We start from the raw sequence: 27,685 nt of genomic DNA, 5'->3' as shown, positions 1-27,685 counted from the left end.
AGTTTTTATCTTCAAAACATGGGACCAAAAGTGTTAGTACAGACACTGAGCAAATATAATTCAGCTAAAAAATATTTGAATACTGAAAGTATTAATACAGTGCTGCACTTTTCAGACTGCAAGTCACACCGAAGTGAAATTAAAATTTTCTGCAAAAACACAGTGAGTAACGTTAACTTTCAAGCCTTACAAATTGTTAAATTTACCTTTTTCCATTCTAAATCTATATCCATTTAGTTGACATTGCAGTTGAGTAAAGTACAAAGTAAGGTACAAACCCCAAAAATAATAAGTGCTGTAGTGAAGTAAAATAATTATTTAATAGCCCTGTATAAAACGATTGCATAACAGTTTACAGTATAAACAATAAAAGACTAATACTTCAAATTTGTCAACATCATCACCTTTATGTCTTACCTTTATGAAAATGTTGAGCAGACATACAGGTGAAACTCGAAAAATTAGAATATCGTGCAAAAGTTCATTAATTTCAGTAATTCAACTTAAAAGGTGAAACTAATATATTATATAGACTCATTACAAGCAAAGTAAGATATTTCAAGCCTTTATTTGATATAATTTTGATGATTATGGCTTACAGCTTATGAAAACCCCAAATTCAGAATCTCAGAAAATTAGAATATTACATGAAATCAATAAAAAAAAAAAAAAAAAAAAAAAGGATTTTAAATACAGAAATGTCGGCCCTCTGAAAAGTATAATCATGCATATGTACTCAGTACTTGGTTTGGGCCCCTTTTGCATTAATTACTGCCTCAATGCGGCGTGGCATGGATGCTATCAGCCTGTGGCACTGCTGAGGTGTTGTGGAAGACCAAGATGCTTCAATAGCAGCCTTCAGCTCTTCTGCATTGTTTGGTCTCATGTCTCTCATCTTTCTCTTAGCAATGCCCCATAGATTCTCTATGGGGTTCAGGTCAGGCGAGTTTGCTGGCCAATCAAGCACAGTAATACCATGGTCATTGAACCAGGTTTTGGTACTTTTGGCAGTGTGGGCAGGTGCCAAGTCCTGCTGGAAAATGAAGTCAGCATCTCCATAAAGCTTGTCTGCTGAAGGAAGCATGAAGTGCTCTAAAATGTCCCGGTAGACGGCTGCGTTGACTCTGGACTTAATAAAGCACAGTGGACCAACACCAGCCGATGACATGGCTCCCCAAACCAACACAGACTGTGGAAACTTCACACTGGACTTCAAGCATCTTGGATTGTGTGCCTCTCCATTCTTCCTCCAGACTCTGGGACCTTGGTTTCCAAATGAGATGCAAAATTTGCTCTCATCAGAAAGAGGACTTTGGACCACTGAGCAACAGACCAGTTCTTTTTTTCTTTAGCCCAGGTAAGACGTTTGACATTTGAAGCCCATGTCCAGGACCCGCCTGTGTGTGGTGGCTCTTGATGCAGTAACTCCAGCCTCAGTCCACTCCTTGTGAAGCTCCCCACACATTTGAATGGCCTTTTCCTGACAATCCTCTCCAGGCTACGGTCATCCCTGCTGCTTGTGCACCTTTTTCTTCCACACTTTTCCCTTCCACTTAACTTTCTATTAATGTGCTTTGATACAGCACTTTGAGAACATCCAACTTCTTTTGCAATTACCTTTTGAGGCTTTCCCTCCTTGTGGAGGGTGTCAATGATGGTTTTCTGCACAACTGTCAGGTCAGCAGTCTTCCCCATGATTGTGAATTCAACTGAACCAGACTGAGAGACCATTTAAAGGCTCAGGAACCCTTTGCAGGTGTTTAGCTGATTAGAGTGTGACACTTTGAGCCTACAGTACTGAACCTTTTCACAATATTCTAATTTTCTGAGATTCTGAATTTGGGATTTTCATAAGCTGTAAGCCATAATCATAAAAATTATATCAAATAAAGGCTTGAAATATCTTACTTTGCTTGTAATGATTCTATATAATATATTAATTTCACCTTTTAAGTTGAATTACTGAAATGAATGAACTTTTGCACAATATTCTAATTTTTCGAGTTTCACCTGTACATAAACGGAGATATGTTTGCAAAGGTGATGTTTTTGCGTCGCACAGCTCCAACCCAGGCCATCCGACGCCTTTTTGTTACATCCGCGACATGCTGTCCATGTCCTTTCTTCAAAGTGGGAAAGCTAAAAAAAAACTTTTCCCGTTGTTTAGTTTGTGACCCTTTCTGTCGTGAGACTTACTATTGCAGCCTATCACACAACAAGAACGCACCATTTTATCACATTTACGAACACAATTCTCCAAGCAGAATACACCAACATTGATACCTTACAAATGGCGGCTACGCCCATAATGCACTTCGCGATTCACGAGTGTGACGTCACCTGACAATGACCGATAGCGATTGGACTGTGGAGCTTGGAAAAAGTAATGGTCTGATGAGTCCAGATTTACTGTATTCCAAAGCGATGGACACCTCAGGGTAAGAAAGGCAGTGCATGAAGCAATGCTCCCGTCATGCATAGTGCCCATTTTACAAGCCTCTGTAGGCAGTGTTATGATCTGGGGTTGCATCAATCATTGGGGCAGTGGTGGCTTAGCAGTTGAGGCTCTGGGTTACCAACTAAGGTTGGGTGTTCAAGCCCCAGCACTGCCAAGATGCAACGGTTGGGCCCTTGAGTGACACCCTTGACCCTATCTGCTAGTTGGGATATGCCAAAAAAAACACAAAAAAAAGTTATTCACTTAAGTATATGTTCAAAATGTCTAATTTGTGAAAAAACAAAACAAAAGACTTCTTCAATTGGTCAGGTCTAGGCTGAGCAATGTTATGCAGCAATAAAATTATGTCAGCTTACTTAATTACATATATATATATATATATATATATATATATATATATATATATATATATATATATATATATATATATATATATATAATATGAATTGTTATTAATCATAACTACAAAATTATGTAGTATTATTTATGTTCAGCATTCTTGCACCACCCAAAATAGGTGACAGGCATCTTGCCAATAGTTTGGTCCAAATTATTTTATCTTTAGATTCCTTGGGGCATAAAGAGATGCATGTTACCCAATGTTCCTGACATTTTTAATTTTGGAGTAAAATGCTGTATTTTATGAACACATTCGCGCATTTCCATGAAACTCGGTATGTGTCTTCGACACCATGCCCTGAAGGTGCCCGAGAAGTCTGGGGCCATCACCATTTAGTGGTCAAAAATAGCCAAATGTTAAAATGCTTTAACTTTTTATTAATTTGGCATATTTTCACGGGACCAGTAGTTTCACAATTCACTGTTGTCTGACCTGTGTTTTGCCTCTGTCATCTATTCCTCCCAGACTACATTGCAGTTCCCTGCCCTCATTATGTTTTCATAATTTGATCATTTAATATATTTATTAATACAAATTATATTACATTACTGTTAAATTTTATTATATAAAATGTTTAATAATAGTTTTATTTAATATAGTGTTGTTGTATTAATTACATCATTGAGTTTTCTTAAGTCCCTTTAAAGGCAAGTCAGTTCACTCGGCGGCCATCTTTGAAACGCTCTCGGGAAGGCTTGGCAGCTATGTTATATGTAATCAAGGGGCATAAAAGTACAGTTCCTATCTATTTAAATGGACAAATGCCAAAGTATACAAAAAATTTGGTCAAGATTACGATCAAAGAACATATTTTTAAATCAGCAGTAAAATCTGACAACAATATCCTAAACTCTGCTTCTTTGGCAGTGTCTCGTTTGGAACGATGTGTCCTCCGGAGGTCGCATTTGTCTGCCGCATACGTCATCGAGGCTGTCTCGTTTCATAGACTCGATGACGTATGACAAATACGAAATCCGGAGGACGCGTCTCACAGCCAGAATCTCAGCTCAAGCAGACTGTCCCTTTCGAGTTGATTGACATGCGATATCTGTATCTAAAAGGCTCTTTCACTTGCAAGGCGGGATTCCATTGCAACTAAAGTTGGCCGTTCATTTCTCGCATTCATTTTAATACCTGTGGTCCGTCTCTGTCAAACTGTCTCTGCTTTTTTTTGTGTGTGTGTGTGTGTGTGTGTGTGTGGTAAATGCCTGTCCATTTTACTGTAGTGTACTGGACACAATTACCATCAGCCTGGTAGTGAGACCATTAAGAATATAGAATGTACTGTTTTATAATATAATAATAATAACCAACAATATTTGTGTTGTAAAAGAACAGTGGGTGGCGATGTGCTCTCCTGCTCGTCTGTCTGCAACCCAGTACGAAGAAGACGTGTCACGTTGCAGGGAAAACATTGACAGCACTCGGGTAACACTTATTCAGATTACTTTAGTCCTATGTATGTACATTTCATGAAAATACAATTTCTTACACGTCCATAGTTGTTTAATGAACATGGTTATGGGCATTTCGCTACGTTAAAAAAGCAAATATCATAGCTGCCAAAGCTGACATGCTGGTTCTCTTGATAGCTTCTCTGTAAACCATCAAGACACAAGTTTGTTCTGCTGTGTGGTGAATAATGTCCATACTGTCAGATTGGAGTGATTTAAAATTTAATTAGCGGTTTTCCGTGTATATTATTTCATTATATGTCTACAGATTAAGTGAATCGAGTCTTAAGGGACACAATGGGTCGCTCTTCTAAAGACAAACGAGACATTTACTACAGACTGGCGAAAGAGGAGGGCTGGAGAGCGAGGAGTGCCTTCAAACTTCTCCAACTGGACGAGGAGTTCAATCTTTTTAAAGGTAAGATAATAATTTAGCTAAGATCTGAATGGGATATTGGATGAGTCATTGGCTGTATTTTAAAACCTTGTGATCTGACTAGTTCAGTAATTAGATTGTTTATATATTGGGGTGAGCCTAGAATATTATTTATAGGATTTGAAAAAAGAAATAGACATGTAATGTATAATCAAAACGGGCTGTTGATTTGATATTACTGCGGATGGTCTGTCTGCAGGTGTGAGTCGTGCTGTGGACCTGTGTGCAGCACCTGGCAGCTGGAGCCAAGTCCTAAGCCGTAAACTGCGGTGAGTTACTTGTCTCCTCTCAGCTGCCAGAGGTGATATATGCTATGCTATGCCACTTTTCATATGCTCTGAGTCCAAAATGTACCAGACCTGTACTGTAATATAATAAATAAACAGTACGAGGCATTAGAAACCAATCAGTGGCATATTATATAGATTTTAATAGAAACTCTCTTTGTTAGTGGAAATACTCAGGCCTTAATGTGTGTCTCTATTGTGTTGCAGTGGAAAGGATAAGACTGAGGAGGTGAAGATTGTCGCAGTGGATCTACAAGCCATGGCCCCTTTGCCAGGTGTCACACAGATTCAGGGAGACATTACTAAGGTATAGGATTATTTTTGGTTTTGGAATGGTCGAAATCAAATCGTCCAGCTGCTGCTTTGGCTTGTTTATCTTATTAGAATTTGCACATGGACATTGAAGGGATAGTTCACCAATAATTAAAATTCTCTTATCAGATACTTGTCCTCATGCCATCCAAGAACAGACCAAAATATAACTCCTTTTTTTCACTGTATATCTTGCCATTGCAGTCTCTTGGCACAGTCATGATTATAAGCTCAATTACACTTCCTCGTGCTTGACTCATGTGCATAGTGCTATAGGAATTGTAATTGAGCTTGAAATCATGATCGTTAAGGAGACTGCTGATGTCAGGATTTGTTGTAATAAAAAAAATTTAAAAAAAAAAGAGTAACATGGATTGCTTCAGAAGACATGGATTAAACCTGGAGTCGTATGGCTTGCTTTTATGCTGCCTTTATGTGCTTTATGGAGCTTTAGAATTTGGGGCACAATTGGCTTGCATTGTATTGACATACAGAGCTGAAATATTCCCCCAAAATGCCAAAATTGCATGGTTGAACTATCCCTGCTATAAGAAAACAGATTTTCTATGAACTGACTTCATATATGTTTGTGTTGCAGATTTCTACAGCACAAGAGATTATCCGACACTTTGAAGGGCAGTCGGCAGACTTGGTTGTGTGTGATGGCGCCCCTGATGGTCAGATATAAACACATTTTTGATTTGTTTAACATGATGGTCCCTATCTGTGATTTGAGTCTTTATTTTTAAGACTTGAACTGAAAATATTTTAGTCTGTTTCTCATAGTCTTCTGTTTTTATTTTCATAGTTACAGGGCTTCATGATGTAGATGAGTACATACAGGCACAGCTCCTGCTAGCGGTATATATCACCTATTTAAAATATGATTACGGTAATAGTTCACCCAAAAATTACTCCCTTAATTTACTCTCCGTTATAAACTCAAATTACTTTGCCTTCTGTGAAACACAAAGATTTGTATTTTTTTTATCCCAATATGGAATGCCCAATTACCGCTACTTACTAGGTACTAGGTGCAGTTACTCACCTCAATCCTGGTGGCGGAGGACAAGTTTCAGTTGCCTCCTCTTCTGAGACCGTCAATCTGTGCATCTTATCACGTGGCTCTCTGTGCATGACACTGCAGAGACTCCCAACATGTGGAGGCTCATGCTACTCTCCGCGATCCATGCACAACTTGCCACGTGCCCCACTGAGAGCGACAACGAGGAGGTTATCCCATGTGACTCTACCCTCCCTAGCAACTTGTCCAATTTGGTTGCTTAGGAGACCTGGCTGGAGTCACTCGGCACACCCTGGATTGAACTTGCGACTGTCAGTGTCAATACTCACTGAGCTACCCAGGCCCTGAAACACAAAGATTTCTGAAGGATATGTGATGTGTTTGTCGATACGATGCAAATCAAATGGGTCCAAAACTGTCAAGATCCAAAAAGGACGTTAAAGGCCAAAGTATATTGTCTGTGTAACTGATCGCTCTGCACACAGTCTGCGCGGACTGTCCACGTGCGGCCCAGATTTTCTTGACACGAGGATAGTCCTCGTCTGTTGACTGTACTAAAAGCGTACAACTGAGCAGTCCTATTGTGCATTCGTACCTATTTGCTCATGGTCAACAGAGTATATTTTGAAAGGCAACACGGTCAACTGGGTGCAATCCAATCAAGAACGCAGAAAACCCCAAGTATACACGGGCCTTAGGGAATCATAAAGGTAATCGGGGACTGAAGTGGTTTAATCCATGTAATGTGATGCAGTCGGTTTTGGGTGATAAACAGACCAAAATGTAGCTCTCTTTTCCACTATAAATCTTGACATTTGCAGTCTCCTTTCACGATGAGAGAAGCTTGATAACTCTTTCTAGTGCTTGACACACTTAAAGTTTTGGACCCCATTGACTTGCGTTTTATGGAAATATAAATGCATCATACATGTATCAAAATATGTTCATTTGTGTTCTGCAGAAGAGAGAAAGTCACAAGAGTCATTTTTGGGTGAACTATTCCTTTATTATAATTTGCTTACTGTTATTGTTTTTTTTTTTTTTTTTACTTTTCCCATATTTGCAGTAAGATTTTGGATTACCATATAACTGCTAGCCTTTTGATCTCAGTAGACTAGTAAAGTTTGTAAGGTTTTGTTTTCGTATTCACAGGCTCTCAATATTACCACACATGTTCTCAAACCAGGAGGCAACTTTGTTGCAAAAGTAAGCCATCCCATTTTCATTGATTAATTTGTTACAAGGCTGTCTTGTCATTGTCATTGACATTGTTGACTATGACATACCAAGAGATCTCTTAAGCTTAGGACAATAATGAATGTTTACTTCAAACTTGACTGAACTTCCATGTCTTGCTTTGCTTCTGTATAGATCTTTAGGGGAAAAGATGTGACCCTGCTTTACTCCCAGCTCAAGATCTTCTTCAGTACTGTTACTTGTGCCAAACCACGCAGCAGTCGCAATTCAAGCATAGGTGTGTGCACTGAGCACAAAACAATTCCAGCTTTTGATTTATTTGTTGTTAAACTTGTGCTTAACATTAAGCTAATATAAACCTGTCCTGTATCCCACTTGAATTTGTGTTTGTTTGTGTCCTGCAGAGGCCTTTGTAGTGTGTCAGAATTACTCTCCACCTGAGGGTTATGTCCCCAACATGTCTAACCCACTACTGGATCACTCTTACGGTAATTTATTGAAGCGCAAAAAATTGTGCTTGCAAAATGTGTTGTGCAGAGCAATATTTTTTAGTGTCTGTTGGATTTATTTATTGCTTTGCAAGATGCACAATTTATCCTCTAATGTACCCTGTACCTGTTTAACTCATTACTCTCTTTTGAGAACTTGTTATAAATTGCTACAATATGCATTATTTTCTGTATTTTTCCTACCAGATGTAGACTTTAACCAGTTAGAGGGACCAAACAGGATAATCGTTCCCTTCCTTGCTTGTGGAGATCTCAGTGCATTTGATTCAGACAGGACCTACCCACTTCAGGTGCTGATCTGCTTCTTTAAAGTCCTCAGACATGTGTGTCCAGAAATGTTATTGCTTAACCTTTAATGTCAGCCTTATGTATGTTTTTGTTTCATCCTCAAACAGCTTGATTCCAGTAAAGAGTATCAGTACTTACCACCCACCCAACCTCCAATTCGGCCCCCCTACCAACAAGCCTGTCAGCTCCGCAAAAATAACCTATTAGCCAAAGAGGACTCTGCCTCTGGCACGCTAGATGATGCCCTGTCTAACTTAGACCTCAACACCAGTCAAGACAAGAACTGATGGACATTTCTGATGTGTACAGCTTTTATGTTTAAATATATCCATTGTTTTATTGTTCTTGGCCAATGTTTATTTTTAGAGTTTTACCAGGTTTCTTGTAATTCATTAACCTTTTATGTATTTAATAAATCAGTGAACCCTTTGTTTTTGTGTATTTGTTTTTACTTTTGTACATATTACACTTCTTAGAATTCACAAGGATTCTCCTTTTTGAATGTTTCTTAGTAAGATGATCTCAGATAAATCTCAGATAAAAAAAATGCTCCTCAGTTAGTGTTACAGTAACTATGAGGTCAGTTTCTGCAAGGATCCTGAATGTGCCTGCATGGCACAATATTTTCCTGTTGACGTCACTGCTGAATGTCGGGGCTGTTTAATAAAGTTGGTTTCATAGGTCTATAGCCTACACAATGCGATTTAATCAAGCTTCAGCATGGAGCCTTAAAGGTGTCCATACAGGCCTGCACGTGTATAGGCTAATAGATAAGTCGGTGTTGAATTTAAATGAGTTCCGCGACTCGCTCTGGGTTTACTACTGGAGAGATTGGCGCGAGCGCCGACCGAGCAGGTCCGTCAGCGCTGCTCACGTGAGAGAGAGGCCGCTCCCGTTCTACTCTCGCGCCAGTGGAATGCGCTCGGCCGATCCACACTACTCGTCCGGTCAACCAGAAAATGCTCCAGGTGCACCTGATGGTGAGCCCATCTCTGGGTGTGACCATGTAAGTTGATGAAGATTACAAGCCTATGTAACAAATAACTCTCAGGTGAAAGCTCGTTTCATGGAGGCCTGCTCCGACAGAATGGGAACATATTTAGACTGTTATGAACAGCTATCTAAAGAGCACATTAAATGTTATTATTGCAGTTGTTGTCCGTTAAAAAAGGGAGAGTGTGTTTTGCACAAAGTGGCATTTGGATACGCACCGGTGTCCTGAAAATATATCCTCAGGATGTGCTACCAATGCTACATTCGCATAGTTTTAGAGTAGGGGTTACGGTTTAGTACAGCCACACGCCATATCACACTGATAGTTATGCTGGTAGCACATCATGATAGGTTTTTAACACATTTCATGCTGTTGTAGACTACCGACAGGTTCTCCCATGACCTGACATACCCATGTTTTAACTTTATATATCACTGCTTCATTTCATCAAAGGCTGCCATCATGTAGGCTATCCACAGAGGTCTGGGCTAATCCCTGACTATCCACGGACCTTATAACCACCCCTGTTCAGGCCTTTCACGTTCTTGCTATAGAATAAAACTGGGTGCAACTGGAGCACAACAAATGGAAGAGTAAAACCAAATGAAATCTCAACTTTTCCCCCCAAACATTAACCTCCACCCCACACAAGCACCACAGTGGACAAAAGCCATCTAACAAAGACAAACAAATAGACAATAAAACAGCAGAAAATACTTAGAAAAAAAAAATAACATAAAAATTATACTTTCATAAACAAAACGATTGCAACCCACACATCCAAAACACTAGTCTCTCTCTGCTGCCCCTCCCTGAGAGCCTTCCAAAATGGCTAAATAACTGCCTGATGTACAAATCCAGGTTGCCTAGCCTTCTACATGCCATCTCCTCAAATGCTGCTGCCCTGCCCATCTCCTTGTACCACTCCTTAAATGAGGGTGTTCCTGCCGACTTCCATCGCCTCAGAATGATCTGTCTGCTGATAATAACACTGGCTAGGACCCAATTTTTTGTGCATTTATCCCCTATATTGATGACCGCTCCATCATCTAAATTACATAGGCAAAATAAAATTATCAGTACATCACACATAAAACTCTGACCCTCAACCAAAATTCTTGATCTTAACACACCATCAAAAAACATGGGTTGTGTCTCCATCTTCTGACTGGCATTGCCAGCAGGTGGGTGTGTCTTTAAGACCAAGCCTATACAATCTAGAGGGGGTCCAATAGATCGATGTAAAACCTTAAATTGCATAAGGCACACCCTTGCATCTCTAGATGTAGACTTGATGGTTTTTTAATCTTAGCCCACAGTCCCTCGTCGAATACCAAGTTTGAATCTTTCTCCCATAATCTCTTTGAGAGAAGTTGAAGCTCTGTACCCCAGACTCTGAAATAGCAGGGAGCAATAATGCCTCATGACCTTTTCCAAAAGAAGTAATCACCACTCTCATAGTATCTGCCACTTTACGGTGGTGTATGCTACTCCCAAAAATAGTACAAAGCAGTTGGTGCAGCTGTAAATACCTACAGATTTTAAACCTGGCGATCCCAAAATGTTAAACCATATTTTCAAAGGATCTCAAATATAAAAGTGGCACTTATACCACTTTTTCTCTTCCGATCCGTTTCCGATACCTTAAATCACAGTATTGTCCGATCCCGATACAATACCATTGTTGTTTTTTTGCATAATCAGTTTAGAATATCTTTACATTATTGTGTAGAACTAACAGTAATTCCAGTCTTCAAGTCTTCAGTAGAAATGAAACCAGCATTTTATTTTTGCCTTTTTTCTTCTCCCAAATTTTTCAACTTACATCTGGACTTTAAAGAATTCAGATCTCTTTTTTGTTCAATTTAGTTGTAAGACATCAGTCCACTTTTCATTCACACAGTTATTTTGTGAACCCATTCAATTTAAATGTTGTTATAAATTGTAAACAAATACTAACGATGACAATAATAAAAATAATAAATAGTTTTTAATAATATTATTATTGACTTTAAATTAAAATTTTAAATACAACACTAATATATTTAAGTTGTGCGCTTTTTAAACCCTCAAGCTTTTATTATGACATTCTGAACTCAACAGGAAGTCCTGTATGTGTCTGTTTGTAGGCAAGTTCACAGTAGTTTAATTAGCTTCTTATTCAAATTCTGGTCAAATGCACCTCTGGTGGTGTTATAAATGCATATTATAAGTGATCTGAACTATTGAGTATCTACATCTGAAATGCTGTTCGTGAGTAGCGCTCAAATGTTGCGCAACACGTGAAGGCTAAAAATAGCCATGAGTGTGTGTGTAAACAGAGCAGCACCATTCACTAACGAACTGGCGCTGCGCATACTATATATTTACTTATTAAACACAGCCTTTTGTGATTCACAGAGCTATTACACTTCTTCAAGTGGCTTTGAAAAACATGCATGAGTCATATGAACTGCTTTATTGGTGTTTTAATGGTACTTTTATGTCATTTTTGGAGCTTGACAGTAACGAACACAGTATTGGGTTTGGATCAGGCTCGTCGGACCAATACATGATCCGTCTAAAAGCTTCAGTATCTGAGCTGATACCGATCCAGGTCCAATCCACTCTGTCCTGCAGAAAGGGAGATAACGGGTTGTAACTTAACTTCTTCGGTTATTTTTATAGAAAGGCTTTGCAATGGCGAGATGGGGCAAGAACTACCTGTTCAATGCAAAACCAGGGAGGGGCTCTCTCACGTGGCCAATGACCAATTAGCCAAATGTCTTAGACTGAATGCATAATAATTAAGTAAAATCTTGGGTAGGCCTTGCCCACCTTTGTCAATCGGCCTATGCAACTTACTGAAATGTAATCTGGGGCATTTACCATTCCAAATGAAGGACTTCACTATGCTATCAAATTGCTTGAAATAAGAGAGGGGGTCATCTACCGGGAGAGATTGTAGCAGGTAGTTGAATTTTGGAATACAATTCATTTTAATAACATTAGCCTTCCCAATCATAGATAAATGTAATGGAGCCCACCTTCCCACATCGAAAAAAAAACTTTTTATTAAAAAGGTCAAAATTAACTCACAAATGAACAAATTTGTTGGGAATAAAATACCCAAATACTTGTAATTAAAATAATGCCCTGTTTGGGTCACTGGAAGGCACCTTGCTGAAAAGCCGTTACCAGGCAGAACACTGTCAGAGACAAAGCTTTGGATTTAAACTGATTAACTGTGTATTCTGAGAACTTAGAAAAGGAATTAATAATTCTGAGGAGGCAAGGCGTAGATCTAGTACTGTTGGAGACGAATAATAAAATATCATCTGCGTAAAGAAAAAGCTTATGCGCCATACCACCCGGCATCACCCCGTGAAAAACATCATCCTTTCTTATCACAGCTGCTAATGGTTTCAGGGCAAGACAGAACAATAGTGGGGAAAGAGGGCAACCCTGCCAGTAAAATAATCTGAAATTAATACATTTGTTTGTACCGCCACTACCGGGTGTCTCCAAAGTAACTTTCAATAAAAGTATTCCCGAACCCATACATTTCCAAGATCTTTAAAAGATAATCCTATTCTACCATCAAACGCATTTTTGCCGACAAGTGAGATGGCAGCGACCAGAGTCTGATCATTTGTCCCTGACCACATAATATTGATGAAAAGCTTAATGCTATAAGAAGAGTTAAATCCCAGAATAAACCCCACCTTATCTATATGTATAAGAGATGTCATAACTTTTTTAATCTGTTTGCCCACATTTTTGACAATATTTTTACATCTAGTTGGATCAGGGAAATTGGACAGTAACACTTACACCCGCTTGGATCTTTGTCCTTTTAAAGAATCAGACTGATCCGGGCTTGTGTCATGGTTGGTGGAAGCTTTTAATTCTTTATTGATTCCGTATGAACTTCTAGCAAAAGTGGAGCCAGTACTGTAGCATAAGATCTAAAAAATTCAGTGGCAAAGCCATTTTGGCCTTGAGCCTTGCCTGTAGGCAAAGCCTTAATTATCTCGCCAAGCTCCTCCAAGGTTGTCTCAGAATCAAAGATTTGTTTTGCTCAGTCATCAGTTTAGAAAGTTCTAATGGTTCCACAAAGTTTTTAATATCTTCATCAGTAGACAAAGACATGGAACTAAAGAGATCAAGATAGAATTCTTTAAAAGCATTATTAATTTCACTGAGGGAATGGTAGCAAAAGACTCTCTCTGTTTTATATATCTAGCCAGAAGTTTCCCTGCCTTGTCCCCCTACTTAAAGTATGACTGTCTTGCCCTGAATTGCCAAAACCCCCACCTTCCGTGAAAAAATTGTAATATATCTGTATTTCAATCGTGTCATTTCCCTGAGGCCATTAGATGACATTCGGCGCTTCAGCTCTGACTCAGCACTTTTAATTTTCCCTTCCAATTCCACGAGTTCTTGTGCTTTGTATTTGTTGGTAAATGAGGGATGTATGATCCGGCCCCTAAGAACCACCTTATTCCTCATAAGCCACACCCACAAAGGATACCGAGGACCAGTCGGTCTCCATATAGACATTGATTTCAGCCTTTAGCATTTTTTGGAATTCAGGATTTTGCAAAAGGGATTCATTAAAGCACCAACTATATGATTTTCTTTTCTCTGTATTTGGCAACACCTTTAAACACACCAGGGTGTGATCTGAGACTGTAATGTTTCCAATTGAGCGATCAAAAACAGATGAAATGAGGGACTAAGATATTAAAAAAATCTATTCTAGAGTAAAACTTATGGACTGATGAAAAAAATATCTTCCCAAATTCCCAAACACTATATCATATTTATTATGCTTAAGAAGTTAAATAACCTTCCTTCTTTTTATAGGGTGCCCCAAACCATTCAATCCACTCAAATTAACATTTGACATTTTGACATATAAGAAAAAAAAGATCGTGTGTCAAAAACAAGATGATAAAGACCATATTCCAACATTATTGCAACCATCAAAACCCAAAAATCCACCGGAACAAAACAAAATGAAAAAAGAAAAAACGTGTGCATTAACCTATGCACAACAGTGCCAACTGGCATCCATCCCTCCAAACTCAAACAGTCCATGCACGCCCACGAGAAACCCCACGACAGCCTTGCCACTGAATTGCTCAAGTCCAGTGTTTCTATACAAATTTTGTGAAACAGAATTACACAGCAAAGATAATCTATAAAACAAACTCCAGCTAATAGGCAGAATAAGCACAATGAGCATGTAGATTCATCCATAAAACTGTCCTGAAGGTGTGTTGATCTACAAAATAAACTACAGCCGATAGGCAGACTAAGCACAAAGAGCATGTAGATTCATCTATAAGCAATAAGACAGTTATTATAATAAAAATGTAGAATAAAAATAAAAATAAAGTATATATAGAAACACACAATAGGACAATATATATATATATATATATATATATATATATATATATATATATCACACATATGTACAATATACAAATACAAATCAGATATATACAGAAGGAAGGGAATGTAATGGAAGAAGAGGTATGGTATGTTTGATACATATAATTAGACTAAACTGTGTATTGCACATTAATTATTGCTCAATAAGGCATTTTTAACTGTTCATGAGATGGATAGCCTGAGGGAGCAAACGGTTCCTGTGCCTGACGGTTCTGGTGCTTAGTGCTCTGTAGCACTGGTCAGAAGTTAACAATTCAAAAGGAAGTGGGCTGGGTGAGTGGGGTCCAGAGACCAGATTTTTCCAGCCCTTTTCCTCAATCTGGAAGTGTACAGTTCTCGAAGGGAGGGCAGGGGGCAAACAACAATCCTCTCAGCAGTCCGAACTGTCCTTTGTAGTCTTCTGATATCCGATTTCGTAGCCTCACCAAACCAGACAGTTACTGAAGTGCAGAGGACAGACTCAATGACAGCTGAGTATAACTGTATCAGCAGTGCCTGTGGCAGATTGAACTTCCTCAACTGGTGAAGAAAGTACAACCTCTGCTGGGCCTTTGTGGGTCAATGTGGGTCTCGCACTTCAGGTCCAGTGAGATGGTAGTGCCCAGGAACCTGAAAGACTCCACAGCTGCCACAGTGCTGTTTAGAATTTTGAGGGGGTCAATATTGGAGAGTTCCTCCTAAAGTCCACAATCATCTGCACCGTTTTGAGCGTGTTCAGCTCCAGGTTGTTTTGACTGCACCAGACAACCAGCCCTTCAACCTCCCTTCTGTATACAGACTCATCATCATCTTGGATGAAGCCATTTATTACAGGGAGAAGAGTAGTGGGGAAAGCACAATTCCTTTGGGGGCACCAGTGATTATTGTACATGTGCTGGAAGTGAATTTTCCCTGTCTCACTAGCTGCAGCCTGTCCATCAGAAAGCTGCTGATCCACTGACAAATAGATGTGGGAACAGAGAGTTTGTGTAATTTAGTCTAGAGAATAGCTGGGATGATGGTTTTGAAAGCCGAACTGAAATCCACAAAAAGGATTGTTGCATATGTCCCTGGTCTGTCCAGATGTTGCAGGATATGCAACATGTTGACTGCATCCTCCACAGACCTGTTTGCTCGATAAGCAAATTGAAGGGAATCTAAAAAGGGTCCAGTGATGTCCTTCAGGTGGGCCAACACCAGTCTCTCAAATGATTTTATGACCACAGAGGTAAGAGCGATGGGTCTGTAGTCATTAAGTCCTGTGATTTTGGGTTTCTTTGGGACAGGAATGATGATTGAACATTTGAAGCTCCAGTGATCTATTGAATATTAGTGTGAAGATGGGGACCAGCTGGTTAGCACAGGATTTTAGGCAAGTGGTTGAAGCACTGTCTGGGCCCTGTGTTTTCCTTGTCTTTTGTTTTCGGAAGACATGGCTTACCTCCTCTTCACAGATCTTTAGTGCTGGTTGAGCAGAAGGAAGGGGGAGGAGGGGTGTTGCAGGAGGTGTTGATCAGTGATCAGAGAGTCCCAAAGCTGCTCTTGGGACAGAGCGATATGCATCCTGTTGTGTAGCAATGATCCAGTATATTACTGTCTCTGGTGGGGAATGTAATGTGCCGTTTGTTTTTAGGCAATTCACAAGTGAGGTTTGCTTTGTTAAAATCCCCAAGAATAATAATGAGTGAGCTCGGGTATTGTTGTTCTGTGTCTATGATCTGATCAACAAGCTGTTGCAGTGCTATGTTCACGCATGCGTGTGGCAGGATATAAACACTCACCAGAATAATCTAGGAAAACCGCTGTGAGAAGAAAGGCTTACAGTTAATAAAGAGCACTTCCAAATTAGGACTACTTTTCTTTAGTGTGATTATTTATTATAGTGTTTTCTCTTAAAATAAAAATGCGTGTCGTTTGCATTGGTTCTACAGGTGAAACTCGAAAAATTAGAATATCGTGCAAAAGTTCATTAATTTCAGTAATTCAACTTAAAAGGCGAAACTAATATATTATATAGACTCATTACAAGCAAAGTAAGATATTTCAAGCCTTTATTTGATATAATTTTTATGATTATGGCTTACAGCTTATGAAAACCCCTAATTCAGAATCTCAGAAAATTAGAATATTACATGAAATCAATAAAAAAAAAAGGATTTTAAATACAGAAATGTCAGCCCTCTGAAAAGTATAATCATGCATATGTACTCAGTACTTGGTTTGGGCCCCTTTTGCATTAATTACTGCCTCAATGCGGCGTGGCATGGATGCTATCAGCCTGTGGCACTGCTGAGGTGTTGTGGAAGACCAAGATGCTTCAATAGCGGCCTTCAGCTCTTCTGCATTGTTTGGTCTCATGTCTCTCATCTTTCTCTTAGCAATGCCCCATAGATTCTCTATGGGGTTCAGGTCAGGCGAGTTTGCTGGCCAATCAAGCACAGTAATACCATGATCATTGAACCAGGTTTTGGTACTTTTGGCAGTGTGGGCAGGTGCCAAGTCCTGCTGGAAAATGAAGTCAGCATCTCCATAAAGCTTGTCTGCTGAAGGAAGCATGAAGTGCTCTAAAATGTCCCGGTAGACGGCTCCGTTGACTCTGGACTTAATAAAGCACAGTGGACCAACACCAGCCGATGACATGGCTCCCCAAACCAACACAGACTGTGGAAACTTCACACTGGACTTCAAGCATCTTGGATTGTGTGCCTCTCCATTCTTCCTCCAGACTCTTGGGGACCTTGGTTTCCAAATGAGATGCAAAATTTGCTCTCATCAGAAAAGAGGACTTTGGACCACTGAGCAACCGACCAGTTCTTTTTTTCTTTAGCCCAGGTAAGACGCTTCTGATGTTGTTTGTTGTTCAGGAGCGGCATGACAAGAGGAATACGACATTTGAAGCCTCAGTCCACTCCTTGTGAAGCTCCCCCACACATTTGAATGGCCTTTTCCTGACAATCCTCTCCAGGCTACGGTCATCCCTGCTGCTTGTGCACCTTTTTCTTCCACACTTTTCCCTTCCACTTAACTTTCTATTAATGTGCTTTGATACAGCACTTTGAGAACATCCAACTTATTTTGCAATTACCTTTTGAGGCTTTCCCTCCTTGTGGAGGGTGTCAATGATGGTTTTCTGCACAACTGTCAGGTCAGCAGTCTTCCCCATGATTGTGAATTCAACTGAACCAGACTGAGAGACCATTTAAAGGCTCAGGAACCCTTTGCAGGTGTTTTGGATTAATTAGCTGATTAGAGTGTGACACTTTGAGACTACAATACTGAACCTTTTCACAATATTCTAATTTTCTGAGATTCTGAATTTGGGGTTTTCATAAGCTGTAAGCCATAATCATAAAAATTATATCAAATAAAGGCTTGAAATATCTTACTTTTTCTCTCGAAAATTACTCGACTAATTTTTCGAGTTTCACCTGTATAGATTATCTAAAGCTTCACGGTTTAGCGATGATATTAGCTTACTGAATGTTGAGCCACAAGTCCACATTATTTCAACGTGTTTAGTAGCTGAATTTTTTTATTTTTTTTGCCATCACTACCTGCGATACTGAAGAGAAAGTTTCACCATTTCTGGTAATCATGTCCATCATGGCAAAAAACATAAAAAAATAAATAGCAGCAAAAGAGCATAATATTGACCGCCCACTTCCATGAACCACTGCGAATGACATAATCGAGCTGGTCTCTCTTATTTCTCAAACTACTTATATCTAAATACTTTGCAATAAGTGTAAAATATATTGTTTTTTTATTTTCAATTAACGACTGTAGTTCATTTACTTTTTTTCTTTAAACCAAAGTTTGTAATATTGTGATTTACCTAGGAGCTGGTTGGTTTGGTTCATGTCTTAAAAATCTTTAACCCTGAGAGACTCAGCGTTGCAGAATTGCAATGTTTGTTTACATCAGTTAAACAACATTTTTTAATTCAAAATGGTAAAAGAAAATAATAAAAAAAAATACACATAAATGCATTTTGAATGTCACAACTTGATAATGTCACAAAATATTCACATCAAAGCAAAATGTGCTTAAAAATCAAGATTTTCCTCTAGACTGCCTTTTTTCATGAAGTCACACAGAATTCACCAAGGACAAAATATGTTTCAAAATAAAGATGGTTATAATCCTAAAAACATGTTAACGTAGATAAAAAGTAAATATATCATCAATCTTTATGCTTGGATCTTGGGCTAACTGGTTAATAACTAACGAAAAATTGGAAACATTTGTTTAATAAACAAACACAGTCTTAAATGCATTGTCTAATGGACTGTTGTTTTGTAAAAGTCTAAAAGTGTTTTTATTTTTTATTTTCTGATTTTAATCAATGGATCATTTTGATTCAGAGGAAGGGAACATTAAGTCAGGATAGGGATAATGTACAGCCCAGAGTCATGACAAGCATAAATATATATATGGTCACATGACTCAACGCCTACATTTCACCTCAGATGGGCTCTGAATTGTAATGCACTGATGGTTCCTTTTCATAATCATTCTACAATCAAGCATAGGCAATATGGACAGTATTGTAAAGTAAGAAAAAATAAATAAAACAAAAATAAATAACAGGCTGCATCCCACCTGTTAGTCTGTTATAATGGATTACAAAATATTTAAAGGGGATGTTCCCTGTAAACACAAGCAAATAACAGCCTATTAGCTTTGGGAAGCATCTAGGTGTTTCCATAGGGCTTTCCCTGTCAGCGACAGAGAGCAACAGATATGCTTGTCAATACGATAAGCAGGTGACAATGCAGCCTCTCTGTAATATACACACCCCTCACATTCTCTCTCTTGTTCTGCAGATTGAAATGGACTGAGTTAATGCATAAACAACAATACACAAGCCCCTTCTCCCTAAAAACCACATACCACAGTCTGGCGAAAGAGAGAGAGAGAGAGAGAGAGAGAGAGAGAGAGACCGTACATGCAGTTTTTATTAGGTTAGCTGTTATGGCTGTAAACCCCTTTCACTGTGACTTCAATTAGAACCTAAAAATGAGTCCAACTGAATACATCACTCTAAAGTAAGCTACAGAAACTGCCTCAGAAAGTGTTACGCCTCTCCTACTAGACAAATATAAATGATACAAATAAATAGGGATTTCTCACTCTGCCAATCGCCTAAAAAACCCTCCTCCTCTCAACCTCTATGGAAGAAAATGGAGCCCTGCAAAATCAAGTGAATTCGAGACAAGGACAGGGATACCAATATAGATGCGAAAAGCAGTATACAATAGCTCAGCGTAGAAAAATGGAGACAGTGAGTGAGAAAGAAAGAGATCGAGGGAGAAAAGGAAGAGCTGCTGCAGTATCCCTACAGTGCTGAGCTTCGGACTGCGTGACTGACTGGTGTGTAGAAAGAGAGAGAGAGAGAGAGAGAGAGAGAGAGAGAGAGAGAGAGAGGGAGGGGGGATGGGAAGCTCTTGCTTGGGTGAGGAGCAGGCAGGCAACAGCATCTCTTTTGTGGCATGCTGCTGAGGGAACTGGCTGCCTAGAGCAGTGCAGGGCGCTCACTCCTCACAGGCGCGCATAGCGCCACTGCCTCTACCGCACTGGCCACCGCAGGGACAGGGACAGGCTCCATCACAGGCACAGCACTGCTCAGAGCAGCAGCGGCACCATGGCGCAAGCCGCTAAGCAGATCCGCAAGAACAAGGACCTACAGGAGCTCGCAGCCCAGGAGCTGCGAGAGAAAGAGGAGGAGAAGATCAAGAAGAGGAACCGATCGAGAGACCGCAGACGCAAGGTATGGCTGCTGCTGCCTCCTCCCACTTCCTTGCTCTCCTTTTTTCATTTCTAAGATTTTCTCCATATCTTTCTACACCTCAGAGGGATATGACACACACATATGCACACACCTTTACACATATCACTGTCTCATTGTGTTAACCAGTCATGTATAGCTGGTTGTTCACAGATTAGGTTTGAGCACACGCTTGTCGGAGGGGAGTGGGGTGTCATGACTGAGATGACTGGTTAAGTAGCCCCTCTGTCCTCGGGTATCATCCTGCTTGATTCTGTGCGTGATGGATTTAGATGCAGACGTTGTTTATTACTGATGCTTGATCAAGAAGAGAGTATTTCATCCTTCCACTTTGCCTGATTGCTTTATGTATTCAGCTGCCGCTGTAATGGTCTCCTCCTTATGCCGTCCGCTGCAGGCTCCATTGTTCTGCAAGGTTTGTTGCATTCCCCGTGCTTGTCATCTGAGATGGCGTACACCACCTTGCTGAATGCATACATCAGTGGCGTATGTGTGAACTTTGGCAGAATGTGAACGTAATGTCTGCACCTGCCACTACAGCCCATGTCTTGAGCCCTTCTCGTTACAGTCTGGCTGATGGAATCAATGTCTATCCAGATACAGCACAGATATAGCTTCATTCTTACTTTGAAGTGCTCTCAGCTGATGTCCTTTAATATATCTGCAATGCAATAGTTTAAAATAGAGATTTCCATATAGGGTTAAATGCATCCCAGGGGATGGTTCACCCAAAAATGACAATTCTGTCATCATTCACTCACCTCTGTGTTGTTCCAAACTTTCTTTATTCTGTTGAACACAAAAGATGTTAAGGCGTGGTCTCATTTACCTTCGCACAGAGAAATTCTGTGAGTCACGGAATACAGTCATGTCAATGAGAATCCGTATGATCATGAATATTGCACAATGGAATTCCGGAGGTGAATCATTTCCCCTTGCGGATTTCTCGTGGAATCCAAGTTTGGTAAACTTTGACAGGCGAATAAGCCATGTTGACCAATAGGACGTTGCTTGATTTGGCAGTGACCTTTTTGTGGGTGGTGCTTTGTACACAGCTACACTGAATATTCACAATGGAAAAGGAGATCATTTTAATGTCACTCTCCAAGAGTATAAAGCACAGCATTAAAAAGAGGCTGCTTGGCAATTTGTTTTTTGCTGGTATCACCAGCTTCTTCACCCGTGGAATTTTGCCGTGCAAAAGTAAATGTGACGACGCCTTTAGGTAAAGTATCTCAAATCACTTGCTTCTTTTTTCCATAAATAAAAGTGAATGGTGACTGATGCTAACATTCTGCCAAACGTCTCCTCTTGTGTTCCACGGAAGGAAGTCATATAGGTTTGGGGCAACACTGGTGCTGCCAATCCATAAACATTAAAATACTCACTGTTTCAAATGTATAGCCACAAGACATAAACAATATGCATGTGTTAACATTATTTTAATGTGATTAAAAGCAGTTACTAACCTTTTTTATGTAAAGTTAAAGCCAATTTTGTTGCCATGATGATGTAATGTCAACAAACCTTAAAACAACTGTTAAAGTGATGATTTAAACAACTTTACAGCTCATATAACAGTTTTAACAGAAAAATGTATGTAAGGGATTTTATAAAATTATAAGCTTCACATTTCTACCTTTAAACCTTTCAAAAATGGACCCCAATTTAAAGCCCCTCACTGTAACCCATATTTTTGCTTGGATGGATGAGTCAAAAAATGTTGTTGTAAACAAAATTATGCTGCAAATGCAAGCTTAACATGTATTGAGCCCATAATAATAGTCAAGTATTTATATAGCACGTTAAAAATAAAGAAGAGTTCTTTCAAAGTTGAAAGTACAGGTCTCTCTCTCTCTCTCTCTCTCTCTCTCTCGTGCATCCGGAAAGTATTCACAGCACTTTACTTTTTCCACATTTTGTTATGTTACAGCCTTATTCCAAAATGGATTAAATTCATTATTTTCCTCAAAATTCTACAAAAAAATACCCCATAATGACAATGTGAAAGAAGTTAGTTTAAAATCTTTGCATATTTATAAAAATAAATAAATAAATTAAAAATAATCACATGTATTCACAGCCTTTGCTCAATACTTTTTTGATGCACCTTTGGCAAAACCTTTCGCCTCAAGTCTTTTTGTGTATGATGCTACAAGCTTGGCAAACCTATTTTTGGGCAATTTCTATCATTCTTCTTTGCAGGACCTCTCAAGCTCCATCAGATTGAATGGGGAGCGTCGGTGCACAGACATTTTCAGATCTCTTCAATCAGGTTCAAGTCTGGACTCTGGCTGGGCCTCTCATTCACAGAGTTGTCCAGTAGGCACTCCTTTGTTATCTTGGCTGTGTGCTTAGGGTCGTTGTCCTGTTGGAAGATGAACCGTCACCCCTGTCTGAGGTCCAGAGCGCTCTGGAGCAGGTTTTCATCAAGGATGTCTCTGTACATTGCTGCATTCATCTTTCCCTCGATCCTGACTAGTCTCCCAGTTCCTGCCACTGAAAAACATCCCCACAGCACGATGCTGCCACCACCATGCTTCACTCTAGGGATGGTATTGGCCAGGTGATGAGCAGTGCCTGGTTTCCTCCAGACATGACGCTTGCCATTCAGGCCAAAGAGATCAATCTTTGTTTCATCAGACCAGAGAATTTTGTTTCTCATGGTCTGAGAGTCCTTCAGTTGCCTTTTGGCAAACACCAGGTGGGCTGTCATGTGGCTTTTACTGACTAGTTGCTTCCATCTGGCCACTCTACCATACAGGCCTGATTGGTTGAGTGCTGCAGAGATGGTTGTTCTTCTGGAAGGTTCTCCTCTCTCCATAGAGAAACGCTGGAGCTCTGTCAGAGTGACCATAGGGTTCTTGGTCACCTCCCTGACTAAGGCCCTTCTCCCCCGATTGCTCATTTTGGCCAGGTGGCCAGCTCTAGGAAGAGTCCTGTTGGTTCCAAACTTCTTCCATTTACGCATGATGGAGGCCACTGTGCTCATTGAGACCTTCAATGCTGTAGAAATGTTTCTGTTCCCTTCCCCAGATCTGTGCCTCGATACAATCCTTTCTCTGAGGTCTACAGACAATTCCTTGGACTTCATGGCTCGGTTTGTGCTCTGACATGCACTGTTAACTGTGGGACCTTATATAGACAGGTGTGTGACTTTCCAAATCATGTCTAATCAACTGAATTTACCACAGGTGGACTCCAAGTTGTAGAAACATCTCCAGGATGATCATTGGAAACAGGATGCACCTGAGCTCAATTTGGAGTGTCATGGCAAAGGCTGTGAATACTCATGTACATGTGATTTTTTTCATTTAAATTTGCAAAGATTTCAAACAAACTTCATTCACGTTGTCATTATGAGGTATTGTTTGTAGAATTTTGAGGAAAATAATGAATTTAATCCATTTTGGAATAAGGCTGTAACATAACAAAATGTGAAAAAAGTGAAGCGCTGTGAATACTTGCACTATATATATGAACTGTAAAACAGATAAAACAATGAATAAGCATAAATGAAATCAGACTGAAAGACAGATAAAAAAAAAAACATGGCAGTAAGATAAATGAACAATGAAATAAATTAAATAAAATTTTGATTGACAGCTAAATGCTTGGCAAAATAAAGCTCTATCATAATCTAGCTTTCTGAAAAATTATAACACACATATGAGTGAGATTTTACAGCTGCATCATTTAACAGAAAACATGAAACAAGAATCCATTAATATTTCTCTGAAGTTGCAAACTTTGGACTAAAATATGTAATGGATATTGTTTATTAAAGCATTGCCCTTACATTCAGCAAAACTTGCATGACTGAATAAGTATGTGTTTCTTTATTACATTCTAAAACACATGTGTTATATTTTTATTTATTTTAAATTTTTGTGTGAACTATCCCTTTAAGCGGATTCCAACATTTTCTTTATTAAACCTGTAAAATAATGATTTAAAATAAAAAATATATGGACTCTCAATAGATTATTTGTAACGCAAGTTATGTCAATTTGTGTGGATGATGCATGTTTTTTTATGGAATGTAAAGGCTAGTTTGCGAATTTGCAGATACATCTATAGCTATATATAAAGACACAGAACAGATGTAGATTTCTGCAACAGTCTCACTCACAGTTCCCTCATTTGCCTCTCATCATATGGCTTAAAGCACAAAAAAGCAATATGAAGCTAAATGTAGGTTATAAAATGACAAACACGTATTTTATATTGCTCAAATCGTATCAAAATGGTCAGGAAATGCAAATGAATATCTCAGTGCAAATCAATGCAATGATTAAATATCAACTTTCCCCCACATTGTAGTCTTAATCTTATATGTAACTAATAGACATTGTAGCTTACACAGTTCTGGTTTGAGGTCGATGAAAGGGCACTTAAGACTTTCTGATTACGTTGTGGGGGTACATCAGATTAAAAAGTTTGGGAAATACTGCCTAAGAAGTATTGCATGAATACGGATTTCTCTGAATGGAAAAGAATGGAGCTGCGTGTGGAAGCTCTTTTGTGCTGTGTTTTGGGTCTGCTGAGAGCAGGGGAGCCCAGAGGTCCACTTGACTCAGTTTGCAGCTGAAGAAACTGAGATCAGCATAGACTCCACTTCCATCAGCTTAGCATTTATCAGTGTTCTCACATAACACAATCGGCCAGAGATATGTGGCTGGGGGTGGGAGAATGTCAGTGTAGTACCAATTAACAGAATCGAGATGCTGACACATACACGCACACTTACAGTGACACTGAGAGCAACAAAAGACATTGGAGTAGAAGGATGCCTCTAAGGGCTGTCCTTGAGGGTTGGCTTTTTAATCTTCGGTGTGATGTTTGATGAAGCATTTGTCAGGACAGTCAGTCACATCTTGAGATTACACACGGTCCTGGAATTGGAGTCAGGAAGTGTGTGATGATACTGTTGCTTTTTTTTTTTTTTTAATCTCACAATGTTTAGTAAGCAACGCTTACTCAGCTTTTTCTCAAAAGCTTCAAATCTAACCTTGAACATTTCATTAACAAGTACAGATAGATTACATTTAGTGACTTATGGGTGATGAAAGCAATAGTTGCCTCCTTTTTTAAAGGTAAATAATTTTAATACCCCATGAAATAAAAATTTGAGTTTTGTGGTTTATTATGTCTATTACCTTTGAGGCCACCTATATTCTGGTGCACTCCAAAAAGTTGACAAAATTAACTTTTAGAAGGTATGCACATTTAAACTTTACTGTCTTCCTCTTCTGGGAAAACAGACCAAAGATTTTGATGACTCATCTCAGGGGCACATCCAAATTTTTCGCCAATAAAATGCTTCATAGAATGAGAATGTCCTTCCCAGTAAAACTACCTGTCAAAGACTGGCAACAGCAAGTAGCAAATCATGATTCGCGGCTGTGACCTAAATACAAATTAGTTGGTCTATTTCAATGTGCGTTATTTTATGTTTTTACGTTCCCATGGATTTTTGACATCATCATCTACTGCCGAAGTTCAGTTCCAATTCTCAAGAACGCAAGTACTGAAACTGCAAAAAATTACATGGATGTGTTCTTGATCAGGCTGAATGTTGAGGATGGATCGGAGCAAGTGAGCAAGAACCCAGTACTACAGTGGCAGATGAAGGACATTTATCATTGTGTTTTCCCTCAAGAGTTTCCCTCTATAAGCTCGCAAAAGACTTGATGGCTCGTGAGAGTCATTATACTCTATCAATATTTGTTGTTTTGTTGGGTATATTTTTAATATTAATGGAGAAAACAAGTGCTTACAGACATTATTCTTTTAATGTGACACTAGTCCTGCAAAACCTGCAGGTTTTGGTGTGATGATAATAATACTGTCACTGGTGTAATAATTGTAAGTAGTTATCTAAATGGCTTTTTGCTGTGACGGTTAATTGTGCAAAAGGAAGTTCTCAGCACATCTTCATTCTTCCAAGGTGACTTTGCAAAACTGGTCTTCATAAGAACGCAACTCTGTTCTCTGTATTCTTTGCATTGAGAAACAGCCATTGGCTTTTAAAAAAATGTGACGGGCCATTCGATATGTCCCGAACAAACTGCCTATTTAGGAAACTTCCCATTAGGAAATATTTCAACAAAGGAAATGGGGTCTTTAGTGTCAAAATATGCCCAGTTCATATTTGTTTCCTAAGGCAATCGACAGGACCTTCCAATAATTGTAATGCATGATGTATACGTTTTTGAATGTGTTTCTGTGTGTGTTTGTTTGTTTAGATTGAAAATTGGTGTCATCGGCGCTCCAGAAAATGTGTCAGTTTCACTGAGGTTTCAAAGTCTTTTGGACATTCTGTGGCCTTGTGAGATCTCAGCTATTGGTGGACTAACAGTTGTGCTGTGATGTTTACACCTCCCTGAGGTAGAAGTCCATAGCAAAATGTTGTCAAGTGCCTTGAGCATGAGACACGGAGAAATTGACTATGTTTGAATTGGAATACTAACAAATTTCTAACTGTACATCGCGCATTATACACTGAAATTTTTTTTTTTTAATAAAACAGAACATATGATGCAACACGTAACATTTCAAACAGTAGTATGCTACGTAGACCTCATTACTTGCATTCAGAATTCAGTGAAAGGCGTCTAGTTATCATCTCAGAAATAAAAGAACTATTACTTATAATTTGTATTCAGTTTTGTGTAAAAATGGCTTAACTCTTGTCAGGCTGATTAGCAAAATTTTGCTAAAACTCGAGGCTGGTATTACTTCCTGTTCATTCATCACACAGGAAATGGAAGGTCAAGTTGAGCACATTGTTTTGTGGGATACAGAATGAGTAAACTAAGGATGTGCATCGTTGTTCGACTAATCGACTAGTTGTTCAGCAACAGACTGATCGATTAGTGGGGTCTACTACTAACATAAATATTTGTAGTTATGGTGGTTTTAATGGGAGACACAATTCTCAAAGTAATTGGGAGACGCAACGTCTTAGAGAGCGTTTTTGTGTGTTTATAACTTGCTGTGCTGAAAAGTGAGTAATAGTCAGCACAGTAAAACAATCTGCAAGAAGTTTCGTCTCTTTAACGCTAGCTATAGTCAATTTATGCTCCACTGCTGTTACAGCCCTCAAAGCGCCGCA

At 39.2% G+C, this 27,685-nt stretch overlaps 2 protein-coding genes across 5 annotated transcripts in view; both read left to right on the top strand.

Annotated features, from left to right (window-relative positions):
* The first annotated feature begins 3,820 nt into the window (after window positions 1–3,820).
* Window positions 3,821–8,788, top strand: ftsj1 (FtsJ RNA 2'-O-methyltransferase 1). Of its 4 annotated transcripts, none has more exons than XM_052104346.1 (12): window positions 3,821–3,958; window positions 4,197–4,286; window positions 4,581–4,730; window positions 4,948–5,017; window positions 5,243–5,342; window positions 5,946–6,024; window positions 6,156–6,208; window positions 7,524–7,577; window positions 7,743–7,845; window positions 7,973–8,056; window positions 8,264–8,367; window positions 8,473–8,788. In XM_052104346.1, the coding sequence occupies exons 3-12, from the start codon at window positions 4,610–4,612 to the stop codon at window positions 8,650–8,652; spliced, it is 948 nt and encodes a 315-aa protein (XP_051960306.1). In that variant the 5' UTR covers window positions 3,821–3,958; window positions 4,197–4,286; window positions 4,581–4,609; the 3' UTR covers window positions 8,653–8,788. The 4 variants fall into 4 exon arrangements, with proteins under 4 accessions (XP_051960306.1, XP_051960304.1, XP_051960305.1 ...); XM_052104344.1 differs by having other exon boundaries at window positions 3,827–3,997; XM_052104345.1 differs by having other exon boundaries at window positions 3,827–3,997; window positions 4,192–4,286.
* Window positions 8,789–20,294: 11,506 nt separating this feature from the next.
* Window positions 20,295–27,685, top strand: part of ank1b (ankyrin 1, erythrocytic b) — a 157,275-nt gene continuing 149,884 nt past the window's right edge. The window contains exon 1 of the mRNA XM_052103869.1: window positions 20,295–20,550. Coding sequence (XP_051959829.1) covers window positions 20,425–20,550 — 126 coding nt within the window. The 5' untranslated portion in view covers window positions 20,295–20,424. The remainder of the gene's footprint in view (window positions 20,551–27,685) is intronic.

This window comes from Xyrauchen texanus, chromosome 34 (assembly GCF_025860055.1).
Source record: "Xyrauchen texanus isolate HMW12.3.18 chromosome 34, RBS_HiC_50CHRs, whole genome shotgun sequence".
Classification (NCBI taxonomy): domain Eukaryota; kingdom Metazoa; phylum Chordata; class Actinopteri; order Cypriniformes; family Catostomidae; genus Xyrauchen; species Xyrauchen texanus.
Note: the sequence above shows the minus strand (reverse complement) of the source record. Positions and strands in the feature narration are given on the sequence as shown.